Here is a 16,115-nt window from a genome sequence, read left to right on the forward strand (position 1 = left end):
AAAAAATATATATATATATATATATATATATATATATATATATAAATATAGATATATATTAATTATTTTTATTTATTTTTACATAAAATAACATTAAAACATCTCATCTATAGTTTTATTTTATTTATTTTTATTTCATCTCATTTGATGGAATAAAAATATTTATATAATATAATATAATATAATAAAACATTACAGCATCTTCATTCTTTTAATGAAAGTATAGAACCCCTCCACGCCAATTATTATTTTAAAATTTTTAAACAAAATTCATTATAAAGTAAATAATATATTTGGTAAATGGTGGTATACTACCTTAAACAAAAATTAAAAATTAAATAGATTTAAAGGCTAAGAGCATTCAGTTTTCCTTTAAAAATCTACAAGTTATATATATAATACTAAATTACATAAAGTACTATACACCAATTTATTCTCTGAATTCACAATAAGTTTAAACCTAAATTGTTGTGATTATTATATCATCACAGACGCTTTAAACACATTCAAGTTCTATATAATTTCATAGGACAAGCTATCCGAATGTCACATGTCCGGATGCTGCTTGCAATCTGCTCCTATCAGTGTTAAAATAAGGAGGGATCTATTAAAACTTGGCGCAACGATGGGGAAAATCGGCTATGGTAAATGGGCTCTTTGGATGGCCGTCTGCGTGCAGCTGGGTTTATTTGCTGCTGTTGTTATTTCTCAACGGCCAGGTGATCAAGACGCTCTTAATAGCAATTTTGAGTGTTTCGATTTTCTTAACTTCTAAGATATAACTGAAAGTTGGCGTTTTAATCACTCATTCCTTATTTAGCCTTCGTATTATTCTTTGGTTTACAAATTATATTCTCTCACTAAGTAATTGAATTTTGGGTATCAGAATTTCTGAGTATTGCTTGTGGAGGGGAAATGAATTACACTGGCCAAAACAACATAAGTTGGGTCAGTGATGCTAATTTCATGAACGTCGGCAAGACAGCAGAAACAGGGGCCGACTCTCAAAGAGCCTTCGGTTCACACTTGCACACCCTACGCTTCTTCCCGAAGCCCCTTAACAAGTCCTGCTATCAGTTACCTGTGCTCCCCAATGTTCCTTTCATCTGCAGATTATGGTTTGCGGTCGGAAATTACACTCGATTCCCAAATAACATGAACAGCTTCCGTTACTCTATGGAGACACAGGGTACGTTGATCTATGGAGACGTGACACTAACAAAGCAACATGTAGTGTATGTTGAAAATATATTGGTTAGTTCTGGGAGAGTGCTGTATATTTGCCTGATAAGAACCTCGGACAGTGATGATCCCCTTATCAATGCTATAGAGTTGAGAACCCTTAAAGATGGAATGTATGGACAGGCTAAGCCAGGAATGGCCTTGTATTTATCAATACGACGAGATGTCGGGGGCAATTCGTGGGTTAGGTATGCATTTTTAACTTTATCTGTTTTGCCTATGGAAGTGTAAGCAAATAATGAACTCGCACCGCAAACCATTTTACTCTCAGGTATCCCCTAAATTTATTGATTGACATAATAGTTTTGTATGGTAAATCAAGCAGGTATCCTGAAGACAACTTCGATCGCATTTGGGAACAGGATTTTACTTCTAGTGTACACAAAATAAGTACACTGCAGCCCATTTCATCGAACGATACGAAGAACTTTCCTCCAACTGCTGTCATGCAAACGGCGTGGAGTGCGGACAGTATTGTTATCCAACTGGGATTGATGCCGGAAGGTTACGCAACATTACTGCTGCTGTATCTTGCAGAGATCCCGACGCTAAATATATCTGGACCGATATCTTTTTACGTCTGGATAAATGGGGAAAAACGGTCAGACATGATTATGATGGTGTCCAATTACTCCGCCCTAGAGCTAACGTTCCTATCCAAAGCAACATATGCAACAGGAGATTTCACATTTGACCTGGTGAAGGCCACCGACTCAAACGGTCTTCCTATAATCAATGCATATGAGTATTATTCGTTAGTTCATACGGATCCAGCAACGTATTCACAAGATGGTAAGTGTGAGGGCTAGATTGCCTAAAATTACTCGTTTCTTAATTCCATGTCTGACTAACTAGTTGTTGGACTGCAGTGACAACACTCGAAGATCTGAAGAATGCGTATGACGTAAAAGATTGGATTTCGGATCCCTGCTATTTGATACCATGGAAAGGAATTGGGTGTATTAACACCTTTTCGTCCTTAAGAATTTCGGAAATGTAAGTTTAATGCTCCTATTTGTTTACTAATGGCTGAAATTGAAAAACTAACGAAACTGAGTAAAACTATAAGCACTTACCTCATCCTCTTCTTGCCAGAGATTTATCGGGGATGAATCTTACAGGACCGGTACCTGAGTATATTGGACAATTGACTTCATTGGTGAACCTGTAAGGAAATCCATTTTCTCTGTGTATACCCTATGGGATCCCCTCGTGAAAAGTTGTAGAATACATCAGATACGCATGACCATTATATTACATATCCATGTCTATTTTGTCTGATAACATAGACGAAATATCTGGCTTCGAAATAAATTCTAGGCAATGGTTGTAAGCCAGCATTCTTCATATTGTATTAAAAGTTTTGGTCGTTCATAATTCTCCCAAGTACCTGCAACTATTTAAAATAGAGTTTGGTTTTGAGGCTTATGAAGGAAAATTTGTTAATATTTCAGTATTACATTACTAGTGGATTTCATCTATCATCTTTGGAATTAGCAGGTCACTTGACAATAGTCATCTGAACGGACCCTTGCCAAATTTCTCCAGCTTAATCATGTTGGAGAGATTGTAAGTACTTTCTTGGAAACATAAACCCTCCCCTCTCATGCCGGTCGTTTGTTTCTTAATTCGGATAAACTGTCATTTTATAGAGGAAACTGCAACTAATCGATGGTTCGCTCGTTCTGCAGATATCTACAAAACAACGACTTGAATGGCAGTATTCCAGACTGGTTATTTCAACTCAAAAATCTTAAAGAGCTGTATGGCTCTCTCCTAGTTCCCTTGCCAGCTCTTGTTCAAAATTAAAAGGAATCTGATTTTATATTGTAATATAATAATCCGACTTCCATCCATTGGTGTTGAAATTTGCAGTTCACTTGAGAATAACCACATGATAGGACCGTTGCCAAACTTCTCCATTTTAACCACTTTGGAGGTGTTGTAAGTATTTCTTCTCAACCGAAACCTTTCCTTTGTAGCTTTTTTATTCTTATTCAAGATGAATTGTCGTATTACTCGCCTGTTGTGCTCGTTGTGCAGGCATTTACAAAATAACAGCTTGAATGGTGGTGTTCCAGAATGGTTATTTAAACTCAAAAACCTGAAAGAGTTGTACGTTTCTTTATCCTGCTTCTTTTGGGAGCTCCTATTCAAATTTAAGGAAAAAATTTAATTCTAACATAGTACAGCATTCCTTTTTGCAAATCATCACAGGTTCATACAGAACAATAATTTCAGCGGGGTAATTCCTGAGCAACTTCTGGACAACCTGACATTGAACTTCAAGTAATAAATACTATAATCATTATTGATGATTATGGTTTTTAATTTATTTTCTATTTATTGATATTTTTTATTTGATTACCTTTTCATGTAATATGTTGCAGATACGGGGGGAACAAAAACCTCTGTGTGATGAAGGAGGGGCAATGTAGTACCACAAATGGCTCAAAGAATGTCGTTTTCGGAATAACTATAAGTGGATGTTTAGTAATTGCGTTGGCGTTGGTGGTGGGTATCGCTCTGTATTGGAGAAAAAAGCAGCGTGTCAATAAAGGTCAGGAAGTAGCTTGAATGTAACGAACATTTTACTGTGACACATCACGGGAGTTTACTATAGGAAATTACCTGGGACGTTGCTTTTATACTCTGTAAATTTATCTGGATTGCAGGCTACGCTATGATCCTGGGAAAGCTAACAAATTGCCGAGCCTTTACGAGAAAGGAGATTAGGGATGCCACAAAAAGGTTTAGTCAGCCTATTGGGCAAGGGGGCTCTGGAACGGTGTACTTAGGTAAACTGCCGGAAGACAAGGATATAGCAGTGAAAGAGTTCTCATCACTTGAACTTTTTATCAATGAGGTACATCACACAAATTCTGCATTTGCCTCATTATATTGGCACTTTGGTTGCACCCATAATATGGATAGTAAAATTCATGACGGTGGCTTCCTTTGATTAACAGGTCGATGTTCTTTCTAAAGCTCAGCATGAGAACTTGATGCCTTTACTCGGTTACTGTATTAAATCGAAAAAACCTATGCTTATCTACGAGCACATGTCAGGGGGATCCCTGTGGGACAGGCTTCATGGTAGTTATCTTGCTGAGCAAGATGTTTGCTTGAGTTGCTGAAGATTAATTTCAAGTACTTAAAAATACAATAAACCTTATATCTTATTTGAAATTTATTTTCCAGGTTCTGAAAAAGACCATTCGAACCTGGACTGGAAAACGAGGCTCAAAATAGCATTAGCTGCAGCGCAGGGTAACTCTTTCATTGATTTGACGCACAGTATTTGTTTGTGATTTAAAGGCTATTACAAAGGATATGTCATCCCTAACCATACGTATCATGATCCATCTCTCTCTCTGTCCAAAGGACTGGATTGTTTGCACGCGGATTGTTCCTCAAAGATAATTCACAGGGACGTTAAGACCGCTAACATCCTTCTAGACAACAATATGAATGCAAAACTGGCCGATTTTGGCATTTCAAGGGTAACAAAGAGTGGGGAATCTTCATATGCGGCAACATCCATGGCAAAGGGAACGCCTGGCTATATCGATCCAGAGTATATCACACATATGACTTCTACTTTCTTTAAAATATTCTTCTTCGTGATTAAGGTGTTCAATTACTTGCTGAGAGCGGAGGCAATTTTAATTTTGTTTGGGGATGTTTTACAGGTATGGCCGCACTCTGAAGGTGACTGATAAGAGTGATGTGTATAGTTTTGGAGTCGTTTTGCTGGAAATCATATTCGGCAGAGAAGCCACAAACGCAGATTCCAAGGAGAAAGAGCTCGTTAAATGGGTAATCCAAATAAGCATTCAATTTCATTTTCTGCCAAAGACTGAGCATGCGTCATAGTAAAGCTCATGTGACTAATAATACTTATATTTGGACGCCTTTGCAGGTAAGAAAGTTTGTGGATGTCGAACATTTAAACGCAGAAATCATAGACGGGGGGATAGGTGGAAACTGCAACATGGAATCAATAGCTTGTGTTGCGAAACTAGCGCTGAAATGTGTTGATGATATTCCGGATTTTAGGCCCAGCATAAGCGATGTAGTCGATGAAATAAAAGAGGCCATCGAACTTGAGAATGGTCAGAAATTGTAATTATGCTAAATATAGAGGGTCAGTTTGAGAGTGTGAGCAATTATGCTAAATATAGAGGGTCAGTTTGAGAGTGTGTGAGCAGTTGAGTGTTTTGTGGAGTTAAGTTAAGTGATAGATGATTTTTAGTGTGTTATTGTATGTGGATGAATGTCAATATATTTTAGACAAGTAATTAGTGAAAAAATTTAAATATTTTTCACTCATTGTAAAAATCATATTTTGTGTGATCAATAAAAGAGTGACACATCATATTCTGTGTGACTAATAAAAAAGCAACAGCTCATATTTTGTATGTAACTTTCTATTTTGTTTCTTCTACTCCCAACAAAATAGTATCAAAACAAAGTTACACAAAGCCAGAGAAAGCAGATCAGCAATAATCTGTGAAAAAAAAATCAACTTCTGAACTATAACGAACCGTACACACCGTACAGTACGATAGTATTCAGGGCGTTAACATTCTCGTGGGCTTAGCATTGAGCCGCGGTCTTTCTATATCGTGGATAGCGTTTGCACACAACGCATCATCAGACAAGGCCGCGTTAATAGAGCGAAGATAAAAAGAATTTGATAAAAGATTCGAAGTCGAGTTATGAGAGGGCCACAACCGCCGTCGTTGTGAGCAGTCCATAGATGACCACTTGTCGTTGAGGGTTTTGAAATCGCCGTGAGCCTGGGTTAAGGAAAAGGTTAAGCGATGTAGTCGATGAAATAAAAGAGGCCTTCAAACCGGAGAGAATGACCATAGGAGTTGAGTAGTAAGAATTGATTGGAAAGTTAGAAGTGGTCTGAATTTAGGTAAAAAAAAGTTAAAAAAATTGTAAAGGTAGTGTTTGAATGATATTTTTGAGGGTGGAAATAGATTCAGCACAATCAAAGACATTTAAAATATCTAAAATTTTGAAATTTAACCACTATAACTTAGATTTGCAAACAAATTCTCTTAATATAATTAAAATTTCCATAACTATATGAGCCACCGGTTGACGAGAGTTCCAACGTCTCTCCGAAGCAAGATGAAGAATATAAACGCAATGATAATCATTCAACTAATTACGTTCACTGGTATAGCAGGTCAACTCCATCGTCATTTCTTCGGTTTGTATACATTTTTCAAATTGCTTCGGCCAAGACTTTAGTCGGGCATTTTTATTACTAAAGGTAGTTGTTTTTAAAGAGATTTTTTGGAAGTTTTTTGGTGGGTTTTTCCGGTTAAAATCTGGCAGCAATTTATTGAATTCCAAGTTTGATAGCTAATTTCTGCACAAACAAAGTGTCCCAAAGATTTTTCAGGTTACAGTTAAAAAACCATTTTAAATAATACAAATCAAGATTTAACGTCAATTTTTTCTACTCACCAACTCCTTACTAACTCCTTACTAAAGTAGCAGCTTTTCATTTCAAACTTTAATAAAATAGTCCCTTGTCATTTCAAACTTTCCTTAATAAAGTAGCCGCTGGTCAATTCAAGTTTCCTTTAATAAAGCGCGTTTGTCAATTCAATCCACACCTAAACAAAACCCTAATGAGAGCTCCAAGAAAATAGAAAACGCAGAACCATACTACTTTTTGTGTCTTTAATTATGCATTGCTCCGAGTCAATGAAGTCTTCATTGTTAAAGAATAACTCTTTAGTTTATAATAGAAAGGAATGAAAATTAAAATGAAATATTGCTTATCAAATTGAAAATACAAAATGGTGCTTTTTAACTGATTAAAAAAAATTTGATTACATGTTTTATTTATTTTTATTTTTTCATTTCAAACTTTCTTTAATAAAGTAGCCGCTTGTCATTTCAGACTTTCTTTAATAAAGTAGCCGCTGGTCAATCCAAATTCCTTTAATAAAGCGCGTTTGTCAATTCAATCCAGACCTAAGCAAAACCCTACTGAGAGCTACAAGAAAATAGAAAATGCAGAACCATACCACTTTTTGTGGCTTTAATTATGCATTGCTCCGAGTCAAGGAAGTCTTCATTGTTAAAGAATAACTCTTTAGTTTATAATAGAATGGAATGAAAATTAAAATGAAATATTGCTTATTAAATTGAAATTACAAAATGGTGCTTTTTAACTGACTAAAAAATTTGATTACATGTTTTATTTATTATTATTTATTATATTTTTTAATATAATTAATTATTTTATTATATATCATTATTATTTAAAATAAAAAATGTTATTATTTTTATATATTAAAATATTATTATTATGGATGTCATATTTCTATATATTAAAATAATATATCGCATATTTATTAGTATTACATTTTAATAGTAGGTATTTGAGATTAGAACTTAGAAGACAAACAAGTTCAATTTGAATGAGCTTCCCATCCTCCTACTACTTCCATTTACAAACCTCACTTTTTACTCCTTGCTTCCCTTGGTTGCATTCATCAATATTACCTCCTTGTCTTCTTTATGTTTCTTTAATATGAAGTCATGATAATACACACTGGGGATCTAAATTGATTGTAGGTATGGTTCCTTATTATTAGGAATTCAAAATATGAAGTCATGATAATACACACTGGGGATCTAAATTGATTGTAGGTATGGTTCCTTATTATTAGGAATTCAAAGCTAATTGAGTAATATTCATTATTTTTTTGTTGATTAAAAGTAATGTGAGTTATATATTCTTTTGCGAAGGATTTCTTAAATTGTAAAATACATCCGTAGTAGTCATTAAGGCTATAATTTATATGAAAAATATTCCTATAAGTTATATTTTTTTTATTGAAAGTTTTATATGTAGAGGCTTTAAATAGTTAGAATGATATTCATAAATTAATATTGCATTTTGATTTCTTTTAAAAAACTCATTATAATTTTTTGAACTATTAAAGGAAAAACAACTTCATTGTAAAGTAATTTCATTAGGTTTGAGGAATGATGTCCATCAAATCAAAGAGTAAATGGTCCTATTGAATTTCCTTCATATAATTCTCATATAGATTATAAGTAAATGGTCTTATTGAATTACCTCCATTTGATTCATATATAGAGTTTAAGCAAGAAAACCTATTAAATTTCCTCCATATGATTACTACATGAATTGTAATACTAGTGAACTAGCGCCAAAAAAGTGTCATCCATGTGTATACCTAGAGGTCCAATTTCTAGAGAATATTCTTAGATATGCATGATTTGACACATTAAAAGGTGTGATGTGTGAAATATGCATGAAATTCAAAATTATCTATCATCTTTTATTAAAATAATAGTTTATTGTAAATTGTCAATATGAAAAAACTAAAGAGAGGTTAACCCTTCAAATTCAAATGTAACCCTTCCGTTCAAATTTGATCAATGTTCAAAGCTCTCTTTCTTCATGGATACTTGAAAGTAAGGCTTTTCTCACCATGAAATTTTCCCATTAGCAAAAGAAAGAATAAATATATCTTCCTAGAATGCGAATTTTCATAGTTAGAATTCATGTTGGAGAAAAAATTTCCACAAAAACTCTTTGGACACAATGCAATGTTTGCCTTTTCGGATGAATACTTTAACCATATTCAAGGAGCGTAAGTTTAAATATTCATGTTAAAGAGAGAGAAATATATCAATTAATTTTAAGAGGATATATCTCTTAATTTTAAGAGGGCTAGGGTTAATTAGTTATTGGAGGAAAAGTTAATTAATTAATTAAAAGAGAGTTTCAAGTGTTTATTCATAAATAATTTAATTTTAAATAAGATGAAAGTTTGAGCATTCAAATAAATTGGAAAAAGGAATTAATAATAAAATTATAAATTATAAATAAGGTTGGGAAAGAACCAAGAGAGAAAGGTCATAAATAGTTATTGATTAATTAATGACTAATTAAGGAGTTTGTGTGTCTGTGACGTGATTAACAACCACTAAGACCAATATTGATCCAGGTGGATATTGGTGGCCACCTGCCAAGTCCACCTGGACCCCCACCATTGTCTTTCTCAGCATTTTCAGTTTCCTTAATTGTAGCACAACTTACTATTTTTAGCAATTTTTCGGGTCCTGAACTTCCGGAGTCGTTTTGAGGCCCTAAACGACGTTTTTTGGGGAATCCAGGGGCAACACGAGTCCATGGAATGAACTGGTGTTGCCCGTTCCAAAAATGATAGTGCTCGGATAGATCTTTCTAATGAGCTATTGTACGCGTCAAACGGAGATCATATGCCAAAGTTACGACCCCGGGAAGTTGATATACCAACTTACCCCCAAACGGGGCCCACAGTTTGGCGTTTCATCTCCTAGGGTTAGGTTTTGGAATGTTAAGGGTTTTTCCATTGTTTCTCAACAATAAATAGGCCTTCGCGCCTCATTGTAACACAGTTCAGAGGCATGTAGCCATCACATCTCTTCTCAGAGATAAGCTACCATCGCCCTAGCTAGTTTATTGCCATTTCTGTTTGTAAGCATATTTCAGTATTTTCCATTAATGAAATGAAGTATTATTTCCGCTGCATCTTTGTGTATATGGTTATCTCTGTAATTTGTTGCGTTCCTGTTTAAATCCAGATCAGTGGTATCAGAGCGGTCTGCTTTTTCTCTGTTTTTCTTTGCATGTCCCCAACAAGGTCGGGATATAAGGAGTTAGGGCTTGAACTGGTTGAACCTTTGCAAGACCAGCCTCGCAAATCCCGACGACCTCCCATGGCGGATGAGAAGAAAGACGAGGGGGCAGGAGATCCCATCAAAATCTTGCTCGAAGAAGCGCTCGAGCGACAACGGAACGCGATGATGGACAGCTTTGCGCAGATCCTTCAGCGGCTACCCAGAAGCGGCGCATTGGCTTCCAGCAGCTCCTTTGGAAATGCCACACCCTTTAAGGTACAAGTTAATTTTGAAATCCTCATATTCGAGGGTCAGATAGACGCCGATGTCGTAGATAAATGGTTAAATCTGCTAGAGGGTTATTTTTCTGTTCATGAATTTTCGAGTCGGGAAAAGATTGTTTTTGCTCTTCTCAAAGCAGCCCCCCACGTCAAGGACTGGTGGGAAACCTACTGCGAGCAGAAGGATGAAAGTACTGGCTCACTATTTTCAGCCGCACCCACCTGGGATTCGTTCCGGGATGCCATCAAGGAGCAGTACTACCCTGTCGGAAGCTATGAGGATGAATACATAAAGTGGACCACGCTGCGGCAGGGAAGGGACCAAGACGTGCCGGAGTTCACCAATCTTTTCCATACCCTTCCACAAAGTTGGGTATCAAGGATTCAGAGCAACATTTGATACTCAAATACCGTGGCTGCCTGCACAAGTACATCCAGGAAGAAATACAGTTCCTAAACATCCCCTCGCTCGGCGCAGCATACCGGTATGCCGTCAAGGTCGAGCAGAAGTTTAAACAAAAGAAGCGAGACTTTGGATCTGCGAATCCAAAGCAGGGGAAAGGTGCCCCTAAACCACAGAACAAAGGACAAAGCCAAGGCGGGACAGCCCAAGACAACCAGCCGAAGCTGCAAGCAAAGAGCAACGCCGCGAAGCCGAGAAAGGACACTGGAAAATGGTGCGAGTTCCATAAGAGCTCCACTCACAACACAAGTGAGTGTCGGGCCAAGCAGTCACTGGTGGCTGAGCTAAAGGTTTCAGAATCAGATGCATGTTCCGACTCTGAGTCAGAACCCGATAAGGGGTATGAAAAAGGGAAGCAGATCATTGATGCGGATCCCAGCGCCACTGTTGCTACCGCAAAGATCCAGAAAAATGAACCCGAAGATCCAGAGGAGGAGGAGCGTCTCTTCCACTCCCAGATGTGGGTAAAGGGCTCCCCGATACAGTTCATTGTTGATAGCGGGAGTCAAAAGAACCTCATTTCGGCAGAGGTCGTGAAGCGGTTGGGCTTACCGACCACAGCACATCCACAACCATACACCATTGGGTGGCTTCACCAAGGGCGAGATCTTTGCGTGAGCCAGCAGTGTCGCCTTCCATACAACATCAAGCCCTTCACGGATGAGGTATTGTGTGACATTGCTCCCCTTGAAGTTTGTGATGTATTACTAGGACAACCATACTTGTGGAAGCGACATGCTGTGTATGAATCAAGGCCTCGTGCTGTTATTATTACATTGGGAAATAAGTTGTTCAGGATACCAGAGGTAGCACCACCTGCCGCCATCTCTTTGATTACTGCAAAACAATGCAGTAAGATCATTTCCAAAACCAGGAAATTTGTTTTCCTGATGATACGCCCTCAAGGGAAGAAGAAGACAGTGGCCGCGGCCTCCAAACGGGGTCCCTCTGCACGGCAGCTACAAATGGACAAGATTGTGGAGGAGTACGAAGACATCTTCACCTCCCCGGCAGGGGTTCCTCTGCACTGTCAAGTCAAGCACTCCATCGATCTGACCCCAGGTGCGCCGCTACCCAATGGACCAATTTATCGGCGCTCCGTTCTGGAGAACAATGAAATCAAGAGGCAGATTCAGGAGCTCCTGCAGAAAGGTCACATCCGTCCGAGTTCTTCGCCCTGTGGGAGCCCGATAGTGTTGGTACAGAAGAAGGATGGGACGTGGAGACTCTGTATTGACTATCGGGCGCTGAACAAGATCACTGTCCGTAATAGGTACCCGATCCCGCGGATTGATGACCTCCTAGACCAACTAAAGGGGGCGAAATATTTCAGCAAGATCGATCTGAAGTCAGGATATCACCAGGTACCAATTGAACCCTCAGATGTGTGGAAGACTGCCTTCAAATCCAAGGAGGGCCTCTTCGAATGGTTGGTCATGCCTTTCGGATTGACGAATGCTCCTGCAACCTTTATGAGGCTAATGGATGACATCTTGCGGCCATTCACCAACTCCTTTGTAGTAGTATACTTGGATGACATTCTGATCTTCAGCCAGAGTTGGGAAGAGCACCTCCACCACATCCGACAGGTTCTCCAAACACTGCGGCAACACAAGCTATGTGCAAATTTGGAGAAATGCACTTTTGGCATGACCGAGGTTCAGTATCTGGGATACATCATTGATGAACAGGGGGTGCATGTCGATCCAGCCAAGGTCCAAGTCATTCGGGATTGGCCCTCTCCAACCACTCTAACAGAGCTCCGCAGCTTTCTAGGTCTTGCCAACTTCTACCGCAGGTTTGTGTTGGGATTTTCTCATATTTCTTGGCCCTTGAGTCAAGTCACCAAGGGCGGGGCGAAAGCAAAATTCCTTTGGTCTGAATCTCAACAGAAGGCATTCAGGGAGTTGAAGGATCGCCTCTGCACGGCACCAGTGCTCGCGTTACCAGATTTACAACAACCATTTGAGGTCGAGACAGATGCCTCTGACTATGCTATTGGGGCAGTCCTTACTCAACATGGACATCCAGTGGCATATCACAGTGAAACACTTTCAGACACAGTCCGGAAGTACCCCACTTATGATAAAGAGATGTATTCCATTGTACAGGCCTGCCGACAATGGAAGCATTACATTTTGGGGAAGGAAACGGTCATCCACACAGACCACCGACCTCTGCAGTTCATACAGACCCAAGGGAAATTGCAGAATGATCGCCATCAGAAGTGGTCTACATACCTGCAACAGTTTCACTTGAATATCAAGTATAAAAAGGGCAGCACCAATAATGTTGCAGATTGCCTCAGTCGACCACCGATCATGGCGCTAACCACCGTGCTCAACTCTTGCGGGCACGAGACTTCTGATTGGCCACTTCTCTACAAAAGCGACCCAGAATTCGGCCACACATACCAGACACTCTTGGAGGGTCGGCAGGTTGCAGATTTTCACCTCCAGGATGCCCTATTATGCCACCTCGGTCACCTTTGTGTTCCTTCAAGCGAGCGTGCCAAGATGATTTGGGAAGCACACTACAGTCGGGCTGCTGGGCATTTCGGGGTCGAGAAAACAGTGGCAGTACTGCAAAACTATTTCTATTGGCCGAATCTTCGACAGGATGTTGGGAAGTACATCCGATCATGTACTGCCTGTGCCATTGCCAAACCGACCATTAAGAAGCAAGGCCTCTATACCCCGTTGCCTACCCCTAGTCGACCTTGGGAATCCATCTCCATGGATTACATGTCAGGCCTTCCTTCCACTAAGCATGGAAATGACTGTGTTTTTGTGGTCGTCGACAGGTTCTCAAAGATGGCCATTATGATGGCCTGCAAGAAGAATATCACAGCAGAAGCCACTGCTAAACTCTTCTTTGAACGAGTGTGGGTGCACTTTGGGATCCCACAGTCTATCATCTCAGATCGGGACAGTCGGTTTCTCAGCACCTTTTGGTCCAGTCTCTGGTCAATGCTGGACACCAAACTCACGAAGTCCACAGCCTTCCATCCTCAAACTGATGGCCAGACAGAGGTTGTCAATAGGATGATTGTGCACATTCTGCGCATGTATAACTCAAAGCATCCACGCACATGGGACGAGAGCCTCCCCTACGTTCAGCACAGCTACAACCGAGCTCTTCACAGCTCCACTGGCCATAGCCCTTTTCAGGTGGGTTTGGGATTCCAGCCACTATGCCCCATTGATGTGGCCATGCCACTTGCAGCTACTCACATGAATTCAGCTCATGTCCAGTCCGAAACAGATAAGGCCACCAGCTTCATTGAGCGCATCCAACATATTCGCCAGCAGGTCCATGACATTCTTGAGAAATCAAATGCCAAGTACAAGCAGCGACATGATCAACATCGGGTGCCACACAAGTTTCAGGTGGGCGACAAAGTCTGGTTGCATTTGCAAAAGGAACGCCTTACTGGAGCCTATCGGAAATTGAGACCACTCCGATATGGTCCTTACACCATTACTAAGGCTATGGGAGACAATGCATTTGAGCTCAGCATTCCCCCATTCCTTGGCCTGCACCCAGTATTTAATGTGGACCGCCTTCGGCCATACTTTCCACCATTGCTAGACACATCCGACATTGCAGAACAGCTCAAACCCACAGAATTAAATCCAGATTGCATGGAACAAGCTGCAACTGATCGGATCATGGACACACAGATCAAGAACACTCGCCAACAGAATATCCAACTGTATCGAGTTGTCAAAGCGGGCCAACTCCTTCAGCAGGGCAAGTGGCTCACCAGGGAACAAGTTCAGCAGAAGTTTCCTCATCTCATGGAGGAGCTCAACGCAATGGGGACCATTGCTTCCTAAGGGGGGAGGAATGATCCAGGTGGATATTGGTGGCCACCTGCCAAGTCCACCTGGACCCCCACCATTGTCTTCCTTAGCATTTTCAGTTTCCTTAATTGTAGCACAACTTACTATTTTTAGCATTTTTTCGGGTCCTGAACTTCCGGAGCCGTTTTGAGGCCCTAAACGACGTTTTTTGGGGAATCCAGGGGCAACACGAGTCCATGGAATGGACTGGTGTTGCCCGTTCCAACAATGATAGTGCTCGGATAGATCTTTCTAATGAGCTATTGTACGCGTCAAACGGAGATCATATGCCAAAGTTACGACCCCGGGAAGTTGATGTACCAACTTACCCCCAAACGGGGCCCACAGTTTGGCGTTTCATCTCCTAGGGTTAGGTTTTGGAATGTTAAGGGTTTTTCCATTGTTTCTCAACAATAAATAGGCCTTCGCGCCTCATTGTAACACAGTTCAGAGGCATGTAGCCATCACATCTCTTCTCAGAGATAAGCTACCATCGCCCTAGCTAGTTTATTGCCATTTCTGTTTGTAAGCATATTTCAGTATTTTCCATTAATGAAATGAAGTATTATTTCTGCTGCATCTTTGTGTATATGGTTATCTCTGTAATTTGTTGCGTTCCTGTTTAAATCCGGATCAAATATGGTCTATGAGACTTAAAGAAAGTAAGAGGTTAATTGAGACTCTTTAATATTTTATTTCTATGATAAAAAATAATGAGAGAAGCATTCCTAGATCACTATAGTTTTGTTGACTTAACAAGTCAAGAAGGTTTGTAGTGTGGCAAAGGTTTTGGAAATGAGAATGTATATGAGTAAGAGATGCAAAATCCAAGATAAAGTGTTTTTCATCTTCAACCCTCTTAGTATCGCAAAGGTGACAGACTTTTTTGTCTCAAGGTGTTTTGGGAATTGACCAACACTTGGTTTCACTTCAATGCTCATGCCAATTAGTTCTTATCTTCACAATGTTCATTTTCTTCTTCACACTCGTCAAGACATAAATATAATTTTGGTTACCAACATTGGGGTTGATCACCTCCTTATAATAACTTGGTTTCCTCTTTTCCCCTAACTCCTTATCATCCCACAACATTTTATTAAATTTGGAAGTAATAATAATTTTAATATTATCCTTGTTCTCCAAGATGATCTCCTCCTTTATCCCCTAATGATCGAGCCAAGATTGGGCATTCTTATACCAACCTCACATGAGCCGTAGGTGGGGGTTTTGGCTATAGTTAGAAAGAATTTTGGGGAACCTCTTGGCTTCCATGTTGTAAATCTTCTTCTTATGCATCAAATGCCTAAACTTAGCCATGCTTTCAATGTGGGAAAGGCTAGCTTCAATCAAGGGGATAGGGTAGGGGGTATTTCCTTTAATCTTGATGTTGTAGGTTATAAATTGTTTTTGAATCAACTCGCTCTTCATCCATGCTTCTCTATATATACTACAACCCCAAACCTCACATCGATATAAAATAATAGGGGTGACAAGAGTGTCAAAAAGGAACTTTGTTTTACACCACACACAACAATCTATTGACCAACAATTATTTTCAAGCTCATAATAAGATTTTCATCCTCCTATTATCCTTTTCTCAATGTTATAATTCCA

The 16,115-nt window shown here is 39.3% G+C and overlaps 1 protein-coding gene across 2 annotated transcripts; it reads left to right on the forward strand.

The window, feature by feature from the left end:
- The first annotated feature begins 435 nt into the window (after nt 1-435).
- On the forward strand, nt 436-5,615 carry LOC149188170 (putative LRR receptor-like serine/threonine-protein kinase At1g67720). 2 transcript variants are annotated; one of them, XM_089412949.1, is made up of 17 exons: nt 436-719; nt 887-1,430; nt 1,568-2,034; nt 2,112-2,238; nt 2,338-2,409; nt 2,743-2,811; nt 2,934-3,005; nt 3,118-3,186; nt 3,286-3,357; nt 3,460-3,531; nt 3,633-3,802; nt 3,918-4,108; nt 4,212-4,338; nt 4,444-4,512; nt 4,627-4,819; nt 4,935-5,061; nt 5,165-5,615. In XM_089412949.1, the coding sequence occupies exons 1-17, from the start codon at nt 551-553 to the stop codon at nt 5,369-5,371; spliced, it is 2,817 nt and encodes a 938-aa protein (XP_089269075.1). In that variant the 5' UTR covers nt 436-550; the 3' UTR covers nt 5,372-5,615. The 2 variants fall into 2 exon arrangements, with proteins under 2 accessions (XP_089269075.1, XP_089269076.1); XM_089412950.1 differs by lacking the exon at nt 3,460-3,531.
- The last annotated feature ends 10,500 nt before the right edge of the window (nt 5,616-16,115 follow it).

The sequence above is a fragment of the Pinus tabuliformis genome, chromosome 3_1 (genome assembly GCF_031772625.1).
Source record: "Pinus tabuliformis cultivar Carrire ecotype Pingquan chromosome 3_1, CPIR1, whole genome shotgun sequence".
Lineage (NCBI taxonomy): Eukaryota > Viridiplantae > Streptophyta > Pinopsida > Pinales > Pinaceae > Pinus > Pinus tabuliformis.

Bases quoted from the DNA above. Each gene is read 5' to 3' on its own strand.
- LOC149188170 (XM_089412949.1), top strand. From the start codon at position 551: ATGTCCGGATGCTGCTTGCAATCTGCTCCTATCAGTGTTAAAATAAGG. The intron at 2,239-2,337 runs GTAAGTTTAATG...TCTTCTTGCCAG, and splicing joins TCCTTAAGAATTTCGGAAAT to AGATTTATCGGGGATGAATC. The intron at 3,358-3,459 runs GTACGTTTCTTT...AAATCATCACAG, and splicing joins CTCAAAAACCTGAAAGAGTT to GTTCATACAGAACAATAATT.